The following is a 15,174-nucleotide window of genomic DNA, read 5'->3' on the forward strand; positions in this document are numbered from 1 at the left end:
GTAAGTAGGGTGTGGTGGCTTCACAGAGGTAATCACACGTAATGGTCTTTTGAACAAGATAACGTTTATTACCGGAGAGCCGGTAGTAGGAAGAATATTTACAATAGTAATGTCAGCAGTTTCACTCCAGGCATGGAGACACAGGTACACAGTACAGTCAGTTCTGATATCAACGTTAGTAGTATTCGTTAGCGCTATCAGCACCTCCCACTAACTGGCAAAGTACAAATCCAATCACACGAGGTGTATCGGTAAAGGCGGAGAACACGTTACCCGGGAGCAGCGGTATTCGTTCCATACAGCGAGATACGAGTCTGGCACACTCTTCCCGCACTCACAGCGTGGACACAGGTTTGGCTATAAGCACTGGGAGTCTTTCATCCGACCAGAACTGCCGATGCAGGACTCCGTAGGAACCCTCAACTATACCTCACAGGCCGGAACACTTTCCCTGAACTCTCCTAACTCTCCCTCACAAGCGGAGTACCTATCCCTGTCTACTTTCACACTTGTTCTGCCCAAAAACGTGGTTGGGCTTCCTATATAAGATAACCACCCCAAAATGGCCGACCAAATCTCCAGAGAATTCCTATCCTATCAGGACACCAGGCTTCTCCAAAATGGTGCTGCAGACAATTATAGAGGCTAAACAGTTCTGAACATATTTACACATAAACATATCAAAATCGGCTGAAAGTAGTTATATACACTGGTTATCCCACTTTATCCTGCAGCCAGCTAGACTGCCCTGTCACTGGCAACTGCCTACATACAGAACAGGACAAGTGCAGGAGATTCTTCATAACACACACACACACACAGCTCTGAGGAGATGTGATGATGACTCATCTCTGCTCTCTCCTCAGAGCTGAGTGTGTGCTCCTTCATGAGGAGGGGGAGGGGGGAGCAAAGCAGAGGGACCCTTGTTCCGAGCACAGGCCTGGCAAGGCAGGAAAAGCATGACAAAAAAAATTAAACAATAAAAAATAGAAATGATAATTGAAAACAAAACGACGACCACCGTCCCGTCGCTGCGATGAACACCCACCGCAGAATGGCATTTTGACAGATTCCGGCAACTTATAAACAATTGGGCAGAGCCAGCAGTGACAGCTAGCTCCGCCCAACTCATGATTGGGCAGAGTCATCATGACTTTGCCCAATCATGGCTCTCACAGTTCTCTGTGCCTTGATTGGGCAAAGTCTTGCACCTGAGGGTCGGGGTTGTGGTGACCCGGAATGCAAGGCTTAAGCCAGAGCTCACAAGACACAGTTCGGCTCGAGCATCGAGCCCATCACTACCACTTTGGCAGTTCATTCCATCTCCATAAAGGCCTTACAATCTGAGGTGGGAAATTTGAGAGAAAACATTGAATTTCTCTATCAGGAAATAAAAGATCAAAAGTCTAATACAGAAAAATTGATGAATGTTGTTAACAATATTGACTTTTACATTGACAATTTACACTCTGAACTGATTTAACAAAATTACAAAGTTACATACATAGTTACATAGTTACATACCTTATATTTTAGCAATTCCCAAAAATAGTACTAGGTCTTATTTTTGGGATAGGTCTTATTTTCGGGGAAACAGGGTAGTATTTGGGGTTGAATAAAGACATACGTCCATCAAGTCCAACCCATATAGGTCCACGCATCATTTAAATTCTTAGGGATACTGGTATCCCTGGATATTACGGTCCCTCAAGAAATTGTCCAAACGTTTCTTGAACAAATCTACACTCTTGGCTGAAATCACTGCCGATGGCAGTGAGTTCCAGACCTTAACTCGCTCTTACTGTAAAGAACCCTCTTCGCCCATTGTGCTGGAATTTTTTTTCCACCAACTTTAGGTGGTGGCCTCTAGTCTTTGTAATGGAGCTAATCTCAAACAGTTTGTTGCCAATGTTGCTGTCACCATTGAACATCTTGTATATGAAATTCATATTCCCCCTTAATCTCCTTAATTCCAGCGTAAACATGTTTAAGGTCAATAGACTGACCGGCCTAAAGTCATGAAAGATTTAAATATGAACTCTTATTTTTCAAACTAGTGTCCCCAGGAATACACACAACCCGTAAAGTCTTGCTTAGGGGCCTTTTCTTCCAACTATCCGGGTGTGGACGAGTGTTACCATGCTTCCTGAGTCCAATAAGGCCCGTGCCGGTAGGTGATACACCAGCACCTCACACTCAAATCTCCCCTCACCAAGCTCAAGGTGGGTGGTGCAAACTTTGTGAGCATACAACGATTCCCTTTGAAGAACTCCACATTCCATTGGTCCCTCCTGCAGGGAACACTGTGCTTGGGTATGTCCCCAGGAATGACACCGCCAACATTGAACATCCTCACTTCTCCGAAGAGTCCCTCTGTGGAGTCGGTACACAGAGCTCTCGGTCTTCTTGTATGCTGATTCCTGGTTTTCTGTGAACTTCCTTTCGAAAAGTGGCGATTGTTCGGGTCGCTCGTGGCAGTATGGATCCTCGCTGCCTGTCCTCCCCCACGGTCTATTTTTCTACCGCCTCTACCAGTTGATCTGGAGCCTGGGGGTCTACTAGGTAAGGATCAGGTATCGACTCGATCCACCATCTGTTACCTAGACATTGTCTCTGACTGTAGCCATTTCCTGACCAGCTGCAACAGGTCATATATCTGGGACCTGGGTGGCTGCTCTGGAGCAGTAGTCACCCCCAAGTGGGCCAGAATTTCTGCCTTCAGCTGGTCATTGTTTTTAGCATCAGTAGGTGGCAAATCAAAATAGGCCTTTTGAGGGTCCCCAGTAAGAAAAGGGGCGATGAGGCCAGCCCACTGGTCTTGGGCCCATCCCTCTCTTTCTGCTGTCCTCTCAAACGTGGTCAGAAAGGCCTCTATATCATCGTTTGAGGTCAGCTTCTGCAAGTAATGGCTGGCTCTCACAATTACCTGGTTGCTAGGGGCAGCAGCCGTTTGGTCACGTTTATGATAGAGCCGCTGTATTGCGTCCTGCAATACCGCCTCCAGCTGCACGGCCTGAGATTGTTGTGTCTGTATCAACAGAGCCTGAACTTCTTCATGGCGGCAATTTGCTTCTGCAGTGGCCGCTGCTAAACGCAGGTTGGCTTCCTCCTTACGAGCTTGTGCTTGCATAATAGTCAGGGCCAGCTGCTTTTTCAACTCTTCCATTGTTGCTGATTTTTTAGCTTGTGCGTTCTTGACCCAAGACATAAACCAGGTACACTGTCTCTTTAAATGTCAGTTTGCATTAAATACAATTCCTGTGCCTGTAATTCTCCACTATGCCCGCATTCTCCACTATGGTTGGGGAATATTTTGATGTTTGGGGAATTATCTGGAACGCAGGACACAGGCTTTATCAAACAAACTGCATTTATTTTCCACAGCAGCAACATAAACAGTCCTTTCTTTTTCAGTACAGCAAAACAATTTAAAGATTGGTTTCTTTAGCATAGAAATGATAAACTTTACCGTTTGCCTTCTTCAGCACAGAAAATAATAACAATAGCCTCACCGGCTTAGATGGCTTCAGTCCTCAAGGTTATCACACTCTTAACCTTAGAGTTTCCCAGTAAAGTTCAGCTGTTTCACAGCACCAGTACTTTAGCCTGCTCCACAGCCTTGTCTGCACACATTAATCAGTGCTTCTCTCTCTTTCACGCTGTCTCTAGCTTCCTATCCTTTTGAGCCCACTTCCTGCAGCAGGTGTTAACCCATTTCTGTCCCTTAAAGGGACCACAACCTGAACAAAGGGAAATATACAGCTCTTGCAGGATCCATCTTCTGGAGTCCTGTACAATATAGATAGATAGCATACACTTTTGATGCTGAGTGGAAGCATACAAAGTTAATCAGCACTGGCAAATTGCTGGAGACTATTCCTTTGGATCCACATGTACTGAATGTAAGATGTAGGCTGGACACTAAATAGCTATGGAAGAACATACTGTACATACACAGTCGTTAATAGACATGTGCACCAGCAAAAAATTTGTTTAGTTTCGATTTGGATTTTGCGTTATTTCGTTTTTCGGGATTCGGGTCCGAAACTCAATTCGTTTTGGGATTCAGATTCGGACGAAATTCGTTAGCAGTATTCTGTACGAATTGTTGTTTTTTATTCGTGTCGTCCGTTCTTTGCAGCAAAGTGACATCACTGGGATTCTTGTTGGGCTGTAACTGAGGAATAGGTTGGGGTCCTTTATTGAATCTCGGACTCCTACCTCCTGCTGTCTGCCTGCAGGGTGGCGTGCTTCGCCCCTTTGTCCCCTGATTGTGGGTTCTGCCCGGACCGGTCCGCTTTGACGCACACCTGCTCACTTTCTAAAATCGATACTCTCTACCTCCTGAAAAAGCTCTTTATTTCAGCGCGAAACGTTGAGCGAGCAACCTGTGACTCCTCCACTGTGAACTGATCTTTATTAATTGATTTGATTTTCTTGAATATGTTTTGACCTATGTTATCATCATGTATCAGCTCTTTGGCTAGATTGGAATTGAGGTGAGTCGGCTTGAACGTGACCCCTCCATTCTAAATCAGACCTATCAATCATGTTTTCATCCTTATCATGTACCTTGCTATGTGTTGTTGCAAAATCAATGATATATGTTGATCTAGCTACTCAAGTGGAGTGAGACTCTTGGGAGTTATCTATTTGGTGATCATCATTAATTAAAAAAAAAAAATTGGCACCATTAAAGCTCCACCTTTTTTCTTTTTCTTACACTAAAAAATCCATTAAATTTTTTTTACAAAGACACTATCATTCCTTTATCTGTTTGAATAAAAAGAGGAAAAGATCCCTCAATCCAGGATAAAGAAAGGCCACATCTACTGGAGTTGTCAGGAAGCCAGAGTCAGAGCCAGGATTCTTTCACCGCCGTTTGCGCATGCGCATGCGCCTGATGCAGCTAATGAAGTTGTATCACATTGACAACCTCGGCTTGTCCTGACTATTCTGCTATCCTTGTCCGCTGGACCTGCTACCATCTCTGCTACTCCTGCTCATCGCATTCAGCTACTACTGGCACTCCTGCCCCTCCTTGCCCCGACGCTCCTGCCCCAGGACCAGAGAAGTGAGAGAGGCTGCCCTCGACATCTCAGACTCCCCCTAAGGTACGTGACATGAGTAAATGGAGTATATTCTGACATTTTTCCCAGAGATGTCCAAGGTTGTTCACCTGAATACCATGGGAAAAAAGGGGGTGATATGTCGGAACTATTGAGTGCAAAAAGAATTAAACTGTAAGGCCTAAACCTATCTTAGTTACATAGTTACATAGTATTTGAGGTTGAATAAAGACATTAGTCCATCAAGTCCAACCTATTAGGATCATCTTTACATAATGTTCCATGGGCATACTGGAAGCCATCTTTTTGTTTCTATTCTATCAGTATATAAGGTGAATTTGAGTTCATGCTTTCAAGACAAAGACTCTAACATCAGCCATTCTTAGACCCTTACAGCATAGATTCTCAGGTTGTAAATTTTGGGAAGTCGAGTTGTACCAGACAACAGCAAGATAAGTACTGACCATGGTACCAGTCTGCAAGATTAATGGAGGAGGCCATGTCTCGGGCTTAACAAAGCACAAAGAACTAGTGACTATGATTTATTTCTAATTTTTCAACATAGGAAAAAAAAAATATTGAAAGTTACCACTGTGAGAGTGTTAGATCGGCAGCGGGTGTGTGTGACCCCCTGGATGGGTTTCGGGTGAAACACATGTGCAGTTTATTCATAACTAGCTACAAGAAAAGTTGAGCAAAACAAACAAAACATGAAAATAAATCCTGGCCTATTGGCCACTTACTATACACACGGTATCAATCACTACCCACTAGGTGCAACCTTGTGCTGCCCCTAGCACCTATCTCCCCAATAGCGAACATGTTCTTCGATCATCAGGGGGAGTTTAGAACCCATACTGACTTACACTCCACAAACCCTGCTAAGCCTATGCCAATATGGACCTGTATGCAACTTTGCAATTTTTTCAACTCCCGTGGGAACAGACACTATTTTACACACCCTTTAACTCTATTTGTGCCGCCCCAATGGGGCATAGAATATGTTGTAGAAGTTAGTATAGATAGAAGTTTTACATAGTGTGTTTGCCTATATATTTTATCATAGTTAAATCCATGTGTTATCCTATGCTGCCATCTAGTGGCCTTTTGTTGCAATGTACATGTTTTTCTGTAATTATTCATCATGTGACGATGTATTTCCCCCTAGTGTACGCCCCTTCCTGCTTCCTGTGTGCAGTACTTCCTGTGTCATGGCCACAGCTACTAGCCACATGTAACAAGGACACACATGTAATCTGCACAGTACGTAGGAAAGGCATCATTTTCTGACCGCACAATACTATAACCGTTCAACTGCTGTTCCTATCATCTGCTGTAACCTGATGTTAAAGAATAAACACCTCAATTTGAACTTGTGCATATATGTTTCTTATTTTCAGGTCCAGAGGACAAGTTACAAGTTCACGCTATGGACCTTAAAACCATTTATTTGCATTTGCATAACTACCGTCATGATTTAAATAGTGACATTTACACACCCTTTAAGGGAGTGTGCCCCGCCCCAATGGGGCATAGAATATGTTGTAGAAGTTTGTATAGATAGAAGTTTTACATAGTGTGTTTGCCTATATATTTTATCATAGTTAAATCCATGTGTTATCCTATGCTGCCATCTAGTGGCCTTTTGTTGCAATGTACATGTTTTTCTGTAATTATTCCTCATGTGACGATGTATTTCCCCCTAGTGTACGCCCCTTCCTGCTTCCTGTGTGCAGTACTTCCTGTGTCATGGCCACAGCTACTAGCCACATGTAACAAGGACACACATGTAATCTGCACAGTACGTAGGAAAGGCATCATTTTCTGACCGCACAATACTATAACCGTTCAACTGCTGTTCCTATCATCTGCTGTAACCTGATGTTAAAGAATAAACACCTCTTTTGAATGAATCGGTATTGACGAGTTCAGCTATCTGACGAGGATTGTCCGCAGTGAGTATATCTGCTTATACAGGCCAGGCATAGAGGTCTCAGCAATGGATATATTTCGCTATCACAACGATCGGAGTCAGAATACTATTCGAGAAGCTTTGCACCTCATCCAGCAGGGTTGCGCACACAATCTCGGGAACGTACTCCTTATTGATCAATTCCTCTTCACTTTCGCCCTCTCCTTCCACACGGGCACGGGAACATGATCTATCTGTCACTCTAACCTCACAGGATTGGGAAAGAATGAACATTTTGTTGCTGTCAAGCTCACTGAACGTCCAAACTCAAGAAACCAACTATAAACTTTGCTCACGATGGTACAAAACCCCAGCGATACTCCATCCTATCTTCCTGGACAAGCCCAATACATGTTGGTGATGCTCCCACGAGGGTGGGCACACTCCTTCACATTTGGGGGTCATCATGCCCCCTTATCTCCTCCTTTTGGACAGAGGCTCACACTATCAGAAGGACCGTAACTGGCGTTTCACTAGAGTTTTCCCCAGTCTCCCTTTTACTACCATTTTGATGATTCGTACCACATCATCTCCAAGACCTCCCTGACACTACACCTGTTGAATGCCGCAAAAACAGTGATTCCTACACACTGGGATTTGCCCCAACCACCGACTATCAGGGAATGGCTATCTCTAGTAGAGGTGGTGGCAAATATGGAGGAACACATTTTCTATGACAAGGAAGGCATGCCCCGTTACCTAAAAACCTGGGCAGCATGTCATTTGTTCAAAGACATGGATACTTACGCTGCTCTTACTCAGTGACGACCTGCTTCTTTCCACTTTCTGTTCCACATCTGCTGCCAACCCCCCCCCCCTTTCTTACCTGCTTTTCAATTTTTCCATTTTCTTTCTTCGTCTCCAGCATTTCCTTGCCTTCTTCTCTGGCTGAGAGAGGCACGGCTGAGAGAGCCTCTATCTTTCTTTTCCTTTAATGCTCGTGCTTCTCTTGCCCTCCTCTCCCGCCTTTTTTATTTTTCCTTTCCCACTACCAACTCTCTCTTCCTACCCTTTAATTCATCCCTTATCCTGATTCTTCTTTCTCCTTTTTCTTCTCATTTTCCTCTCTTATGCCTCTCTCTCGGGTTAGACCTTTGCATACCTTCGCTAGGTACAGTGATTATTTTTGCTCTTGGTAAGGTCATTCCTATCCTCTGTCCCTCCACTACCCGCATGTGTCACGCAACTTTTTAACAGCACCGAGGCTCGAATGTCCCTCATTTACCGCATGTGATTAAATACTGGGGAAATACAATATTTGAGCGCATCACAATCTTACATAATACAGTTATTCCCTATATTTCTCCCTCTCCCCTTCCCCCTCTAGTATTGTTTTTACACAGTTTTTGCTGTACATTTGAACTTACCAACTGATTGTAGCCTTAATTTTTTTAATACAATAAAAAAAGAAATTAGTGGTGAAAAAAAAATGTAAAAGAGCAATCAGGAATGCAAAATATAATACGAAGAGCAGATAGCAGCAGGAAACAAACAGAACCCAAAGAAATTCTTTAAATATATAAATAGCAAAAGGGTAAGGACAGAACGTATAGGCCAAATACAGACAAAGAAGGGAGATTAGCTTCCAGTGACAGGACAAAAGTGAATGCGTTAAACAAATCCTCTTCTTCTGTTTTTACAGATGAGATGGACATGGTTAACAACCAGGGCTACAGCTGCAGGAACCATAATAAAAGTATTAACTAGAGGTGCACCGAAATGAAAATTTCAAAAACAAAACCGAAATGAAAAAAAACGTCGGGCATCTTAAGTGAGTGTTCCTGTTCATTCATAACATGAGGACAGAGTATGTTTACTATATCCACAATCATGAATGAACAGGAGGTGATGTAGATCACTTCCCATTAATTCATAATTGAGGATATAGTAAACATACTATGTCTCCAAATATTTACAAACATTCAGGGATCACTGATCGCTGAGTGTTTGTACCCGCTCTCCTTCCAGACATGTTGTCACAGGCGGCTGAGCGAGTGGTGCGGGGAGGAGAGCTCGATCTGACAGCTGACTCCTCCCCTGCACCGCTGGCTGGCCTCCTGTGACAGCACTGGCTGTCCCCACCCACACGGTCACTCTCCTGATCGACAGGAGGCTGAGCGGTGCAGGGAGGAGAGACGCCGGCCGATCACAGCGCTCTCCTCCCGCAGCACTCGACGGCCTGTGACAGTTTCTCTCCTCCCTGCTGTAACACAGAGCAGCGCCCAGCAGGGAGGAGAGAAAGAACGGATGCACCGCTATTTCGGCAGAAAAATGCCACTTTCGGCATTTTGCCAAAAGTGCAATTTTCGGCCGATATTTTTCGGCAGCCGATATATCGGTGCATCCCTAGTTTTAACGTATCTCAGTGACTGTCAGAGAGGTGAGTAGTACAGAGGCTAGAAAGATTAAATGTAAACATATTCCCAGGACCTGATGGGTTACATCCGCAGGTACTCAAGGAACTTAGCTAGGTCATAGGCAGACCACTGTACATAATCTTTATGGACACTCTAATGACTTGTACCGGATGATTGGAGGAGAGCATATCCACATATGCAATATACAAAAAGGGGAAAAGCACTACATGCAGGAATTTGCAAATAAACCTGGTATCGTAAGTAGAAACCAGCATGGCTTCATGAAGGACTGTTCTTGTCAGACCACTCTAACTTTTTAGGAGGAGGTCAGTACTAATTTAGACAGAGGAATACCAGTATACTGTAGGTGGTGTATCTGGACTTTGCTAAAGCGTTCGATACAGTACCCCACAAATGTTTGATTCACAAACTTAGGTTTATCGGTTTGGAGGAAACTGCACGAGTGGAAAACTGGCTGCAAGAACAGACCCAGCGGGTAGTAATAATTTGTTAATTATCTAATTGGGCAAAACTCGGGAGTGGGGTGCCCCAGGGGTCGGTCCTGGGACCAATCCTGTTTATCCTATTCATCAACGACATAGAGCTTGGGATAGATAGTTTGATTTTAAATTTTTGCCAACTATACAAAACTATAGGGCAGTAAATTCTAAACAGGAGATATTTGCACTTCAACAAGACCTAGATAAAATTGAAGCATGGGCTACACATTGGCATATGCGATTTAATGTTGAAAAATGTAAAGTTATGCGCATGTGTGAAAAGAATGAGTGCGCAAACTACTACCTGGGGGGGCTGTATTAGGGAAGACAGACATGGAAAGGGACCTGGGGGTGCTCATAGATCACAGATTTGGCAATAGCATACAATACCAAGCTGCGGTAAACAAAGCAAACATGATACTGTCCTGCATTAAAAGAGGGATTGTAGCAAAGGATAATAGAGTAATACTTCTACTTTCTAAATCACTGTTTCGGCCTCATCTTGAGTATCCAATGCAATTTTGGTCGCCAACTCTCAGGAAGGATTTCTTCAAGCTTGAGAGAGTTAAGAGAAGGGCCACAAAACTAATTAAAGGGATAGAAGGCCTGAGCTATGAAGACCGCCTCCAAGAAAAACGTATTCTCCTTAGAAAGGAGACAAGAGGGGACCTTATTGCAGTCTTCATAATCATCAATGGGGACCACAATATTCGAAACAAGTTGTTTTCACCAAGAACAGTTATGAGAATACATTCAATCTTAGAATGCACCAGGTTTTTTACTGTGCGAGTAGTAAACATGTGGAATTCCCTTTCACAGGTAGTGATATCCACTGATAGGATAGATACGTTCAATAAACGTCTAGATGAGTTTCTTCAGTCACTAAATATGCAAGGATATGGGAAGTGTTAAATACACAGAAATGCAGACACACACACACACACACACACACACATATATATAGGTTGAGTGGATTGACATTGGTCTTTATTCAACATCTGTTACTATGTTATGTAGGGGCTTCATAGCAAAGGGGGTGAATACATATGCATGCACCACTTTTCTGTTTTTTATTAATAAAATTAAAACGAGTTATTTTCTTGGTTTCACATTACCATTTTGGACTCTTTTGTGTATGTCCATTATATGTAGTCCAAAAAAAATCCATTTTACTTCCAGGTGGTAATGCAACAAAATAGGAAAAATGCCAAGGGGTGAATACTTTTGCAAACCACTGTATTTTATTTGCCTGTAATGTTGTGTTTTATATTTTTTTTAGACATGCATTTTTCATCTATTTTGAATTATTTGTATGTTGCCTTTCTGGGCCTTTGTTAAAAAAATTTAAATTTGCAAAAAGAAATCCTATTTTCTTGATCATACAGTACAGAACAAAGTGAGATCTAGAGATAACTAGGACACCCTAAAACAATACAACGGAGGGGTGGGCTTAAACTATCATTAACAGTGGACCAAACATTTATCTGGTAAAACTTAGTAAACTCATAAACAGAAAACATGGTGGCAGGCTTACAAATTTGCAGATCAGAGGCCTAATGCTGAAAAGCCCAATAGGCACTGGCAGATCTGATACAATATGCCTTAAAGTGACATTGAACTCAGGAGTTAAATCTTAAAAATACATTCAAGTACCTTAACTATTAACAAAAAATTTAACTTATTTGTGTATCACTCAGCTGTAGATCCGCAAATACTCTCTGAATTGGTGTGGGCACTGTCCTTCCTTTTAAGGGTGGCTACTTTTGTTCCCCATGGTCCCTGTGTGTGTTGTAAAGTAGCCACCGCTCCAAGCTCACTCTTGTGATGGACTACAATCTCAATACAAATTAGGAAACTAAACATGAGATTGTAGTCCATCACAGGAGCGAGCTTGGAGTGGTGGCTACTTTACAACACACACAATGACCATGGGGAACAAAAGTAGCCACCCTCCAGGAGGAAGGACAGTGTCAGTACAAATTCAGAGATTGAGGAATCTACAGCTGAGTGATACACAAATAAGCTACATTTTTGTTAATAGTTAAAGGTACTTGAATGCATTTTTAAGATTTAACTCCTGAGTTTAGTGTCACTTTAATAGAAAAGAGTGGAACCTTATCTATAGCCGAATAGGCATGTTCAATAACCTGTATTGTGGAACGAGATGCAGGGAGGCCCCTGCAAGGTCCTCTTGGAAAGCCATCAGATTGCCTAAAGGAGGCTGTAGCCAAGAGGTAGACTCAGGCAGCCCAAACCACATCTTAACAGTGGAGGTAAATCTCCTTAGCTTTTGTGCAGGGAAAAAGGAAGAAGGGCAATGTCCTGTTTACGGTGAAGGGAAGACACCACCTTAGGCAGAAAAAGAATTCCTAGGCCTGAGAGCAATCTTATCCTTGTGAAGAACAAGGAAGTTTCTTTGCATGATAGTGCTTCCAACGCTGAAATCCTCCTAGCAGAGGTGATGGCAAAAAGGAAAACTATTTTGTGTGTAAAGTCTGCCAAAGAGAGTTGCTCTTTCCACCAGTAACCTTCTTGATGAAAGTGTTCCAGTACTCTCCGAAGAGGCATTCACCCATGCAGAGAATTCTCCCAAGGCACTGTTTGCACCACAGATCCCCTGACCAGTACTTAAAGTGACATTAAACCCTCAGATTTTTTAACATAAAACAATACTGTAATGTGTGCCTTACTGTAATCCATGGTTGTTTCCCAGCATGGTGACAGCCAAGCTTTCCATACAGTAGAGGTTAGCACCAGGCAAAAGCTGACACACCTCCATGGAAGCCACTGCTGGCTGCCAAGTAGGTGAAAGAGAGTGAAGGAAGCCTTAAACAAGCCCTAGAAGTGCTTTTTCACCATATCCTTAAAGGCCAGAATTTTTTCCACCAGCACCATTAACGATTTAAGACACAAAATAGCGGTATCCCCTTCAGGCACCAGCCACTTTTTGGAGAGGGATTCCTCAAGTGGGTACTGTTGTGCAAAACACTTTTGCAGAGTAAACAGATTTTCAGTATGTGTCCAATCTAAATACAATACTTCCTTCACCAGTGAGTGTGTAGAGAAAGGCTTAGTAGGTTTCTTCTTAGGGGATCCCATGCTGGTGACCTTTGGGCAAGCCTGCACAGGATGGTCAAGTGCCAGACACTCTTGCGCCTTATCAATGAGTACCAAAATGGTGTAATTCATTTTCAGCAACAGAATCGCAAAAGTTCCTCCTGTCAGGAAAATTCAGAGTCTGATGAGGAATCGTCCTCCACAACCATACCTTCCTCCTTATTGGGAATAAGGGTGCTAGCCATGGCAGTGTCCAAAAGAGATTCAAAAGGGGAGGAGAATGGAGGACTGCATTTATGCCCTCTGCGACCTTTAGATTGAAACATGTCAAATACTGTGTGTGTCCCATTAAAATGGAAATGGAGGCTAAGAAATCCTCCTTGCTAAGCCAAGAGGAATTAGCTAAACCTGGCAGGACAATGGATGCATCAGAGGAGGGTAGCATCAGTGAAAGTTGCCGCAATGGCCAAATGCATCGAGAGACATCTTGAATAAGGAAATATTGGAAAAAGGCCTAAAAAACATATCAACACTGTAGGAGTGGAGACATCCATCACCTAAACACACTTGCAAAAAAATTGAGGATTTCTGGTAAGCGTGGTAGGGGTTATATGGTGGTCCTCATAGCTCTGGCCACTGTCCAATCATCAGCCTGCATCTGCCTGTGTCCTGAACAATGTCAAGGACCCCTTTTTGCAGCCTGTGAAAAAAATGCCTCATGGGTATTAGAAACAGGATTTCTCTCAATGCAACATGAATTAAGAAGCATTCCGCAAGCAATCAGAGAGCATTTCCTGTAGCCTTGCAAGCGCCTGACATTTCCTTACAGGGTCCGGCTGAAATCTATCAGTGTCAAATAATATACTGTATGGCTTTCTGCAGCAAGAGAAATTTCTATGCTTAAGCTGTTGCCATTTTATGGCATTTTCTTAGAAAAGCATTTTAAACAAACCCTTTGTTTCACATTCTGCTATATGTCTGCAAAGCCTTCTAAACCTAAGCAACATTAAAAGTGTATGTAGAGATAAAAGTTTTTTTTCTTAATTTGAATAGAGTAGGGAAGAGTTAACACCATTATCAGGGTTTTATTTGTGTCTCCTGTTAGGGACATTTCCCCTCACTTAATATCTTGGTGATGCAACAAGACGTAGGAGGAAATCTACCCAAAGTAAAAGGGGATTCTCACCTTGGACAAATGTCACCAGAACAATTGTCCCAATTAGAAGCTTTCACCTCACCTCTTGCTCTGATGACAACTCTAAAATTTAGACTGTCCCCCTACTTGCTGTCTCGGTGTCAGTGGTCATCAGGACATATAGAGGGGTAGAACTTCCCAGCAGCGACATTGACTACAAAAAAACTTGACTTTTTGTCTTATTTATTAAAACATTTTGTACTTTGTCTACATAAAAAAACATAATGCATTAATTACTGAACACATACCTGAGTGCTTCAGGCCTCTTGGAAGTATGCCCATTTTTTAAATCAGATACTGCACTATTAATATCTTCACTAATCAGCTCCGCCTAGGGAATGTAAAAATAAATTACTGAGGAACTGCTGTGCTTAAGTGTAATGCTTTCCTTTTTAATAGTTCTCAGAGAAGATGCATTACCCCAACATTGTCACACTGGAAGAAGTGGACATCAGCTTTGGGCTGGTATCTGTCCTGACATACCAATACCAAAAGAGAACAGTTCCTCCTTTCTGGGAGAACAGTGTCACAGCGCTGGATGACAGCGATGGGGAATACTTCCAAATCCTCCTGCAAAAAAATAAATAAAATGAAATGCTTCTATGGAAAAAGCTGTGTGTCCAATAATCCATAGTTCTACAAATTGTTTTGACATGTCACATTTGGGCAAACAATTTATTTTATAGATTTTGATTGACAATGGATTTGATAAGCATGATATTATGCTCTTATCCAGGGCCAACAGCAATGGCCCAACAAGATCCAGAAAATGAACCACTTGAGTACTAACCTGTAGATATTCCTCCATTAACAGGGAGATTTTTGTTTATTTTTTTAATTTATAAGCGAAAGGACCAAAAATGTGGGTTTGCTTTCATTTACCTTTTATTTTTTTACTTAAAAAATAGTGGTACTTCTTTAAACCACCCCACCTTTTTTTAAAAAAGAAAGAAAAACAATCACTAAATCATTGGTGGTCAGTAGCACTTTCTACAGCCCCCCCCCCCCCCCCCCCCCCAACAAC

General features: G+C 42.6%; 1 protein-coding gene across 1 annotated transcript in view; it reads right to left on the reverse strand.

Moving 5' to 3' along the window:
• Positions 1-15,174, reverse strand: part of LOC108798064 (epidermal growth factor receptor kinase substrate 8-like protein 1) — a 305,359-nt gene that overhangs the window by 125,531 nt on the left and 164,654 nt on the right. The window contains exons 6-7 of the mRNA XM_018569773.1: positions 14,571-14,720; positions 14,399-14,481 (exon numbers count right to left, since the gene is read on the reverse strand). Coding sequence (XP_018425275.1) covers positions 14,399-14,481; positions 14,571-14,720 — 233 coding nt within the window. The remainder of the gene's footprint in view (positions 1-14,398; positions 14,482-14,570; positions 14,721-15,174) is intronic.

This window comes from Nanorana parkeri, unplaced genomic scaffold, assembly GCF_000935625.1.
Source record: "Nanorana parkeri isolate BGI_ZX_2015 unplaced genomic scaffold, ASM93562v1 scaffold1393, whole genome shotgun sequence".
Taxonomy (NCBI): domain Eukaryota; kingdom Metazoa; phylum Chordata; class Amphibia; order Anura; family Dicroglossidae; genus Nanorana; species Nanorana parkeri.